This window comes from Plectropomus leopardus, chromosome 5 (genome assembly GCF_026936395.1).
Source record: "Plectropomus leopardus strain MGB_pleo_1.0 chromosome 5, ASM2693639v1, whole genome shotgun sequence".
Lineage (NCBI taxonomy): Eukaryota > Metazoa > Chordata > Actinopteri > Perciformes > Serranidae > Plectropomus > Plectropomus leopardus.
Genome location: NC_142180.1, coordinates 10811902 through 10823346, shown reverse-complemented (window position 1 = coordinate 10823346; position 11445 = coordinate 10811902). Strand labels below are relative to the sequence as shown.

Genomic DNA, 11445 nt, shown 5'->3' with positions numbered 1-11445 from the left:
ATATACACACTGTGTAGATGCATATTTTCTCTAGACATTTTCCCTTTTCTAAAATCTTTTTGTTTTATGTATATACATTTCTGATTTGTCTTTTTGTTGTTTTAAACTAATTTTTTTGGTCATGTTCTTGTCATCTTTTTTCTAATTTCTTGCAATTTGCAGGACATCTCTTGCCATACTGCTCATTGCCCTTTTAGCTACATTTTCAAAAGAAATCAAACCATTTCACTCACGGTCCAAAGGTTTAAATGCTTGGAAGAGACGTCTGTATGCAACACAAGAAAACTGATGTCGATCCAGGTTTCAAAGGGTCAAATTAGATATGATTTTGGGGTCAATTAAGTCATCACAAATTCTTACCTTAGACTACATAGTGACTTTTAAGGCCCAGTATTTATAAAAATGAATTTGAGACATTTGAAGATTTTTAAGGACCTGCAGACACCCGTTGACATACACTGTCTCTGACACTTTATAAGGAACTTTAGCTGAGAGTGAATTATGTTTTTTTCTTAGTTCTTGCAATAATGTGGTGGTTTTAAATGAAATTCAGATACAGGAACGACATGAGAAACTGTACTCATGATAAAAGTTTATTGACAGATAAATTAGGTTGTATTAACTTGGTGGCTGCATTATTAGTCTTACTGTGTGAGTCACACACATCACCAAACATACGGAGCTGGGTCAAACCTGGAGGGACCAGGAGGAGGAAGACTGGCACTGAGGACGGTGCTGTGGTGATGTCTCATGCCTCGTTTGACCGATCAGCTGCTCCTAACAGAGGACGCTGCCAAATTTTTGAAGTTTTGCTGCATTCATTCTTAGTCACAAATGACCCCAGCAAGACTCACGTTCTGCTTAATTCAGTTACTGATTCGTTGATTGTAAAGTTGAAATGAGATCACAATTTTGTTCCACTACAATAATTCATTGATGAACTTTGGGGATAAAACAGGCCAATCCCAAATACAGAGTAAAAAACAAAACAGAAGCTTCTTTTTTTGTTGTCCACATTCACAATTGTCCACAGTCATGTATGTTCAGATCAAATTACTAACAGAGACGGCTCTTCTGCCGTTCTCTGTGTCCTCTTCATCACTTCTTTTGGTCCAGGCTGAAACACAAAAGTAAGAATCAGAAGGCCATCAGGTCGTGTTTGTTACTGTAGCTGTACATTTTCTAAACTGAGCATTTCTTTCTTAATTGCTCTGAACTGTCATTAGAACAAGATAAGAACACAGACAGATTTTAAAATAACTTTAACAAATACAGCACCAGTGATTATTGTGTTTGTGTGTGTGTGTGTGTGTGTGTGTGCAAACCTACATCTTTAAAAATTCCTTGTCTTGTAGATTCAAGACTAAACTGTCAGCATTAAGGTACACCTTGTTCTGAGATGTTGACACCTGGAAGCAGACACAACAGCCACCATCATCATCATCATCATCATCATCATCACCACCACCACCAACACTAATGCTGGGACAAACTATTTTTTTAGCCACTTATTCATGTTCATATCCGCAGAGAATGAACAGCATGTGTGTTTTGTATCAAAATCACTTAAAATCAGAGTGGAACAGAGGGACGAAGTCTCAGGAGATAAAGTGAGGTACTGACCGTCTTCGCGATGTTCTGCGCCGCTCTGATTCTCCTCAGCTTCAGGTAACCAGGGTTCTTAGTCACTGCTAAGCCCAGCTGACAAACACACACAGACGCACACACAGTTTTTTTTTGTTAGATCAAATATTGCCTTTCAAACAAGATGACCAGAAATGTAACGCGAGGTAGACAATATTAAATGACGCAGATGTATCCATCTGAAGTCCTAACAGCCAACAATGCTACGGCCTTGTTTTACTGTCTGACTCAAGTTTACATCAAAACACAAACTTGTCTTCATTTTTCAGTAGGATGAAACTCTGAGGTGGAGTGCTGCTGTTTCCATAGTAACAGTGAAAACCAGGTTACCATTCTGGCAGCTTCCGCCTCTCCCTCAGCCTGGATAATCTTCTGTCTCTGATCCTGTTTGGCTTTCTCCACATAGAACTGGGCTCTCTGGGCCTCTTGCTGGGCTACAAACACACACACACACACGCAATTACTGATAAAGTACAAATACTGTAAAATATTTGACACCTTTCTGTGAACAGCTGACAAACGAGCAGCAGTTGAATGACTCACTGGGCGCACTACTGTTAACTTTCTTTTAGACATTACATGAAAATTCACAAGTTTCCTTCACATCGTCTCAGATGGAATATTTTCACACTTGGGGCCTTCAGATGGAGCAGTGCTATTTGTGATTTTCTGATATCATGTACCAGAGAAATGTTGACTTTAAAGACAAATGTTTTACAAGGCACCTCACTGGATAGCAGCCACATGTACTGTTGTGCCAACAGCGGTCAAGACAAACATATCTGATCGTCTTCGGCTCAAATAAACCTAGCAACAATACTGAAACTGGACGGGGCTTTAAACAAGAACGCTTTTACATTTGAGTCGCTGTGATGATACCCAGCGGCCTCCCTTTAAATAAACTTTTGTGAAATGTTTACCAGTAGGGACACACCAATTAGGAAATTCTGGGCTGATACCAATGCTGATGTTTAAAATAATAATTTGGCTGACAGCTGATGCCAATTTATTCCCTCTTTTCTGCCAGGGAAACAAAGAATTCTACACTGTAAAAAATAGATGAACTGTTTTAAATTCATTAAGCCCTTCATTACACCGCCTTTGAAAGAGCATGAATTAAATCATTCAAATGCATAAAACAACCTTAAATATAACCTTTTACACAAAAATGTATTTAAAAAACAACTTAAAAATCCTCTTATGATATATATATATCATAATTCCCTCTCATATTTTACATTGCTGTGGAAATATCAACAAATTTCTCCTTCAAACAATTCTACTTATTCATTTATTCTCACCAAACACTACATTTTATAAGATTACATTTGAACACGTAACGTTACAAGTTACCTTCACCTAAAACTAAGTTTTACCAAATCGAGCTTGAACGTGTCTCCCTCCTGTTAATGGGTGGTGCCCCCATAGGTGGTTGGGGTTAGGGCTGAAGGTTTGAGTAAGATTTAAGTAGAGGAAACACATATCAACAGGGGAACAGACTTCGACACAACACCCGCTGCTTAGAGCTAACATTAAATAGCTCTGCTCCTGGCAATTTTGACACGGGTAGGGTTGTGGCCGTCACGGGCCTACGCAAAATTGATGTGACACAACAGAAAAACATCAGCCACTGCCATCTGTTGATGTCATCTTATTTACAGTTAGGCCGATGACAGTCAACAAGGTAAATATTGGCTGACACCAATGTGCGGTTGATAAATCAGTGCATCCCTATTTACCAGGTAATAGTTTGAGATCACTGAGCCTGTTAGGACCCTTAAACACCTTGTCAGTCAGCTGAGAGTGTCGTACACTCGCTGAGCCTTACCAACTTGCTTGGCCTCCACAGCGGCAGTGTACTGGCTGCTGAAGCTCAGCTCAGTGATGGCCACGTCATCCAGAATAATGTTGAAGTCTCTGGCTCTCTCAAACAGCTCCCTGCGCACCAGCAGCGACACCTAGACCACAATACAGATCAATAATATCCAGGTCTTTACTAACAATATGGTACAGGTACGGACTGGACAAAACTGCAATATTCTGAGGTGTGTGGACATCTGACACAGTCTAATAGTCACTAATTGTAACAGATATTCCTGAAACAACTGATTTGTACATTAGATTTACTATGAGTATATACTGGGATAAAGCAAACACCTCAGGCCTTCATCGTCCCAGCAGAGGGTGCAGACATGTGAGGCTGTAGTGACAGCAGTACCTGTGCTCTCTGTGTGATGAGCTGCGAGGCGTTAAACTTTGCCACAACTGACTTGAGGACCTCGTTGACAATAGAGGGCAGGACTCTCTCATCGTAGTCCTTCCCCAGCTGTTGGTACATGGCCGGCAGGTTGGATGCCAGGGGTCTGGACAACACCCGTACTGCTATGTTTACCATCTGCAGATCTACACACAGATATTAGACACAGAGGTGACATATTTTACAGAAATTAAATTTACCTCTGTTATATGATGCTGTTTAAATTGTTTAAATGAACACCGGGCTTCCTGTCCTCCAAAGCATCCTCTGTCTGTGTCACATGTGATTAACATGCTACCTACTGTCCACCTATGATCTCTTTCATTGTTACGTATTAGTGCCCTCTTCTGGTGCAAACCATCTTTACACCCATAACTTCATTAACAAGTCTTTTACATCAAGATGTCATCACCATTGTTTTTATTTCATTCCAAATGTGGACCACAATGATACCAACACAACAGTAAATGCAAAAAACAAAGACCCCTTTTGAAAGATTATGTCTTTATGTGGAAAAGTCAATAATCGCATATTTAAAACCCAGTTCTCTACATTATGATTGCCAGTAACAATTTTGTAAGACTGGTTTGTATGCTCCTTACGGCTGAACTAGCTGGATAGTGAAATGTAACCAACGTAAAATGTGCATAGTTTTTAAGTTCAAAGGTGGGCTACTTTTTGAACCCCTTTCATATGGCACAGCCCGTTCAGGGCGGGAGTGATATTCTGCCTCATGGTGCTGAATAAAAGGCATGAACATGGAACGGGCAGGGCAATGTTGTTCCACCGTTTAGACGTCAGCGGAGGTAGTAACAGAGTCAAAATGACATCTGTGTAATGGGGAAGCCGACGCCGTTGTGTTACATGTACATGTCACACCTCGTTTGCTTCCAAGATGCCAGCATGTTATCTAACGCCAGGTTCAAACAGGACACTGAAGCGCCACAAAATGCTATGATTTTCTTTTTGGAGTGCTGCCCCTCTTCCTTTCGGCACCAATGTTGAGAAATGGGGCTGTTCACACTGAACGTGCTATTTTGGCATCTGGTCTATTTTTTCCCCTGAGCTGCGAGCGACTCTGGCAGGAAAAGACACTAAAAATCCATTATGAATAACATAAACGCCACTATTAGATATGATATAAATGATGTGATTATGACATGCACACACACAGACACACAAGCAAGCAGAGACAGAGCTCTCCATGTGATTAGAACAAAGCAGAGACACAGAACTGCTTGCTGACCGGCGCAGAGAAAAGAGCCAGGTTACTGCTGACGGCTCGCTGTGTTGTGTGGTTCAGAGTAAAAAGCAAAGCCTTATGGCATCTTACAGAATCTCTGTTTTAAAAAGAGGCTCTGAGTTTTGGTGAGGATGGCTGAGAGATTGTGGCAGTTTACAGTTTAAAGTGTTAAAAAGTGCCCTAAAATACTAATTAAAGAGTGTCAATATGTAATACACAATTTTCATCCCTCAGGTCACTGCAAGTCTTCTTCATGCATGGGAGCATTTTTAGCACGGTCTTTATATTTTCACCTCGACACATTCAGCACATTACTTATTAACATTACTATTACAAACACTTGCACTTTGATAATCATCAAAAAAGCAACAGCTGAGTGTTTGTGTGTGTCCAGCGTGTGTTACCTTTGCTGCCAGTCAAAGAGGAAATCTTCCTGGGTTTGGCTCTGATATCATAGATGATAGGATACTGGAACCATGGGATCCTAAAACACAGACGCCAATGTCACGACACAGCTATTACTAGTAAAAAACATTTTTTTAGGTTTGGTGGATTTTTTTTCACTGAGCCTTTTAACTTTACCAGCTACTTACAGGCCACAACATAACATTAAAGCCTTGATTGCCAATGACAAGGAAAAGGAAGAATCATTGTGTGCTCAGCCCACTGTCAGCAGTGACTTCACTTGTCCTTTGAACAATGGGACAGCCCACTCCTGTCCTCTTGTTGGGATGCCAATAATGCCCTGAGCTCTGCTTTGGTTTCAGTTCATTATATCAACAAATAAATGCAGACGGAAACTAAACCATAATACTTCAGGGATGTGAGTTATTGTCCATCACGATCTGTGTGCACACATACCACTCATGCATTCCTTCACTTCCTTCCCCCTGGCGTCTGTCCCCAGACTGGCCTGCATTACAGTAAATCTACCAACTTACTTGCTGGATAGTGGTAAAAATTAATTAAACACCTATTTTTTTCTGGAGCTTATGATGGAAGTAGCTGAGGAGTGAGACATTTTGACTTTCTTTCCGAGTAAAGACAGCGTTTATGACCAGACGTGCAGGAGAGCATTGCAATTAGCCTGGAAAGCTGGGTGACGTTAGAGGATATGGGCCAAACTTCAACTACGTAATGTGCAATTTGCCGCAAGTTTGAAAGCTGGGCAGATAAATTGGATTGTTTTTCATGTCAATCAACTTTGTTATTTATAACTTCTAATATTCCTCAAACCATTAAAACAATTTGTGTTGAGCCAAGCAAAATTTGACTTTGGGCAAGTAGATTTCTGACACGGCAAGTGAAAAAAAAACACATTAACACTGAGCTCTGCCGCCTTCTTGAGGCTTACAATCAATCAAAAATGACAAATGACATGTATGACATGACTTGTGAGTGTTACATTAATTAAAGTCATGACAGACAACAGACTGACTGGTACAGATACTCAACATCCTACCTGAAATGCAGCCCCTCAGCCAGAACAGTGTCCATCTGCATCCCTCCAATCCTGCTGAAGATGATGGCTCTGTGACCACCCTCCACTGCACACACACACACAAACACACACACACACACACACACACACACACACACACACACACACACACACACACACACACACACACACACACACACACACACGTGATCAGTTATCTTACTATGAGCATGTCTTAAGGACATAATAACCTGGATGAGCTGCAATTTCCTGACGTTCAATTTCGGACCAAAAGTTATTGTACTTGGCTCCAAACACCTCAGTAACTCTTTATCTGAAGATGTAGTTTCTCTAGATGGCTTTGCCCTGGCCTCCAGCGCCACCTTAAGGAACCTCAGAGTTATATTGATCAAGACTTGATCAGGACATAACTCCTGTATAAAGCAAACTTCAAGGAGTACATTCTTTCACTTGCGTAATATTGCAAAACAGATGCAGAAAAATTAGTAAACTTATTTGTTACTTGTAGGCTGGATTATTGTAATTCCTTATTATCAGGTTTCTCCAAGAAGTCTCTAAAGACTCTGCAACTGGTCCAGAATGCTGCGACACATGTACTGATGGGAACCAAGAAAAGAGACAATATTTCTCCTGTTTTAGCTTCTCTGCACTGGCTCCAGCTAAAATTCAGAATTGAATTTAAAATCCTTCTCATTTACAAAGCTCTGAATGGTCAGGCTACATCATATCTTTCAGAGCTCATAATAGCCTATCGCTCTACCAGAGCACGGCGCTCTGAAATGCAGGGCTACATGTGGTTCCTGAAGTGTCCAAAAGAGGGATGGAAGCCAGAGCCTTCAGCTATCATGCTCCTCTTTTGTGGAACCATCTTCCAGTTTTGGGGTGTGAGGCAGACGCTGTCTCCACATGTAAGAGCAGACTTAAGACCTTCCTCTTTGATTAAGCTTATAGTTAGGGTTGGCTCAGGCTTGCCTTGAACCAGCCCCTACTTAGGCTGATATAGGCTCTATGATACAGTGAGCTCCTCTCTTCTTTTCTCTCCATCTTCAAACATTCATGTCCTATTACTGCATATCATAAACGGCTTCTTCCCTCGAGCATTTGTGCTCCCTTGTCACATAGATTTTTCAGATCGTGGCTAAGCCTGGATCATGGTCGTGGTTGCACTGATACCGTGGTCCTGCCCGACACCTACTACTATTACTACTACTACTGCATTTATTATTAGTCACTCTTCCACTACTATTATAAACATGACATGACTTGAAATATACACACACACACACACACAATACGCGATTAACTCATGCAAAAAGAAAGTCCTGGAAAAGATTCAACATGATTATCTGTTCTGACATGCTGCTTATAATGACAGCTATAATGAAAAATATAATCAGGATTAAAAGCTGATTGATGTAAACATAACCTAAAATGCCATACCTTGTTTTTCAGTCTGAGAACAATGAATGAAAATACACATACAGCAGACAAAAGAAAAGACAATTTACCTAAACTACACAGAAAAAAATGTGTATATTGTCCAAACAGACACACAAGTACTGAATTTCAATGCAACAACCGTGTAACCCTCAGATCAGCTCTGGTGGTGGGTGTCGAACAGTGTGATTGCACGATGGCTTAAAGTGTGCCTTTAATTGTTTGTGTGTCCTAACTCTAGAGTGAATTTCTTATTCTGCATCCATGTTGTCAAAATGATATCTACTTTTTTTAAACGCCACAAATGTTTTGCAAATTTGCTTTTTTTTCTTCAAGTTAAGGAAGTTCTCTTTCTCGAACTGCTTCTACACTATCTGAGTCTGTGGAAGAACTGAAATGTGGAAGAACTATGAGTAGTTCAAGCAACAGCAGGGAGATGAGTGCACTGGAAAAGGGGGGAAGTTAACCATGGTTCATTTACATATATTTACACTGCTATGAAACAAAGCTGGATGAAAAATCATACTAAACTTCTGGTAATTTTTGTGGAGCACTGCTGCTGTCTGGGGGCAGGAAATGTCTGACTGTGTCTGTCACACATGGAGAGCTTTGTAAAAGTGTGTTTACCTGTGTAGGTAGCTTCTTTAACGCCATATGCCAAAGCACCAGCTCCGATCAGCAGCTTCAGTCCTAATCCTGCTCCTTTCCCACCGGATGAAGACATCCGGCCTGCCAGATCCCTCAGGTGCTGGATGAAGCGCTACAGGTTATCAGTGTGTGTGTGTGTGTGTGTGTGTGTGTGTGTGTGTGTGTGTGTGTGTGTGTGTGTGTGTGTGTGTATGTGTGGATAAGAGAGTGACAGAAATACAATGAAAATTAGATCACAGTCTTGTCCCTGCAGGAATGTGCTACTTTTTATAGTGCTGAAATAATTAGAAATTGATTAATGAATTGAATTTATGTAAAGCAAAAACAACAAATTATGTTCAGGCTCCAGTTTGTTCGACATGAATGTTTGCTGCTTTTCGTCACTGTAAACTGAATATCTGAGGTTTACAAGTGTAGTAATAAAAAAACAACACTGAAGTTATGATGTTATGATTTTGATGCTTTTCACAATTGCTTTCATTATTTTTCATAATTTTATAAACTATAAACTCGATAATGAAAATAATCATTAACTGAAGTCTAAATTAAAAGCTCTGTTATTCACAGCTACACAAAGGATAAACATATATCTACAGACAGTTCAGGAGACAAAAACAAAGTAGAAATTTAGTGAGTCCTTATGTTAAGTATGTGGACCAGTTAAAAGTCAGGCTGCATGTCAATACCATTAGTTATATTAAGTTAACTGTCATATTCCTTAATGTTAACAGTGTTACTGTTTACTAAGACAGACATTTGATTTTGTAACAGAAATTGTCCCATTATGACATTCAGCAGTAACTGTCTTTTTCAACCACAGGTGCTTCTCATTTGCCTAATTCATGTCTTCTCCCTCCTCAGGCAAAGGAACTGGACTGGTCTGCATCATGGAAGATATCTCAGTTGCTTTATTTCTCTTGGGAGAGAATCTCACTACCAAGGTTAAATTTTATTTTTGTTCTGATTCACCATGTGGCTCTGTGGTAACTGTAGTTCTTGTGAATAAAGGATGCGTATTATTTTTTACTGTCCCTTTATTGTGGATAATAATATTATAGTTAAGGAAAGTAAGAGTCTATAAAACATTGATGACAATTGAATATCAATTTCTATAAGGCTCAAAAGTGCATCAAGGAATTTTGAGGTGATATATGCATATATAATTTCTGCTTTCAACATAAAATGCAACTAAATTATATTTTCAAATTATGATACATTCTCATCATAACCTGGATTATTGCTGAATATCAATAAATGCAGATGCATCTAATAAATAAATACATAATACAAGTGTTGCTGCTTTCAGTGTCTGAGCAGGAACTTTACAAACTAGAAATATGCAAAAATTTTCACTTTTGTCAGGTTAGAGGACATCATGACACAGCTGACAGTAGTTACTGTCCACCTTTGATATTATTTGGACAGCACATATAACTTGTTAAAACTCCCAGGCATTTAGAGCAGTTAACACCTGCAGATTGACTGGTGATCCAGCTCTGCCTTCTATTCAGGAGAGGACGTCTCAGTCCAAGTCCAATGTCCCCTTTACATGTTCACTGGACACTGTTAAAGCTCAAGGCTGTCCCGCTCTGGCTTTAGCAGGGAGTCTGAAAGCTCTCTGAGTATTTACCGGTGTGGGCTAACATTATGACACAGCCAGCTGAAGAAATAACATAACCCAAAGGCCTATTAGCAGCATCTTTCCGTCATCATTTATAACTGTAACAGAACATTAGCATAGCACGCGGCGGCTGTTTGTGAAGTTTAGCCATACACGAGCTAACATAGCCTTACAGCAACCTCGGTTAACCTGATGCGACATGCTAACTGACGTGCAGTTCACTGACTGCGGGCTGGTAAACGTTAACTCTTTAACAGAGCATAAAGTTATCAGCTTTAGTAACGTTTGAAGGTGAACATGTCTCTGAGTGCAGTATGAAATTCATTTAAAAAAAAAAAACATTTATCATTTGAGCACTTACGTTGGGCTCCTTGCTCGCCATGCTGCTGTACGTCAAACTCCAAGGTCGAGACAATCCTCCTCCTCGTCGGCCGCAAAGTCTACTGGGAAATGTAGTTTGACGTCTTATATGGGCCACCTTCTTCAGCGATCAATAATCCCACTTTAGTTATCGTAGGTTCCCTCTATTAGTGTGTGAAACGATATTCAAAAGATCTATTTTTAATATTAAACATCCAGTGTGCCTCAATATACTGCACAGAACAGTAACAGGGGCTGTCATTGGTCAGCCATCATTTTTGTGTTGAGTGGGTACTGTATGCAAAAGTTTACCATATATAAACTGTATATAAAGGTTTATCATATATACTGTATATAAAAGTCTACTGTATACAAAAGTATATAAAGGTTTATCATATATACTGTATATAAAAGTCTACTGTATATAATATAAGGATTACAATACATACTGTATATAAAGGTTTATTGGATATATTCTGTAAAGTTTTTACTGAATATAAACTGTATGAGGGTTCACCATATCTACTAAATGAAAATGTTTACTGAAAGTATTATGTAGCTTACATAAAGGGTTATTTATATACATACATAGTATATAAAGATTTGCTATATATATTATATATAAAAGTTTACTGAACATATTCTGTATATAAGGGTTTACCATATATACAAGGCAATATAAAAGTTTACTGAATACATACTTAACTGAATATTGTGTTATTGCACATACACCGTATATACAGTTTATCTGAATATTAAAATTTATATAAAGG

The 11445-nt window shown here is 39.3% G+C and overlaps 1 protein-coding gene across 1 annotated transcript; it reads right to left on the bottom strand.

Moving 5' to 3' along the window:
- Positions 1-580: 580 nt before the first annotated feature.
- Positions 581-10789, bottom strand: phb2b (prohibitin 2b). The gene is made up of 10 exons (XM_042484063.2): positions 10674-10789; positions 8671-8803; positions 6607-6691; positions 5549-5628; positions 3863-4047; positions 3473-3602; positions 1975-2078; positions 1624-1701; positions 1330-1409; positions 581-1117 (listed from the first exon to the last, which is right to left on the bottom strand). Exons 1-10 carry the CDS (start codon positions 10692-10694, stop codon positions 1099-1101), a joined length of 915 nt encoding a protein of 304 aa, XP_042339997.2. The 5' UTR covers positions 10695-10789; the 3' UTR covers positions 581-1098.
- Between the last annotated feature and the right edge of the window lie 656 nt (positions 10790-11445).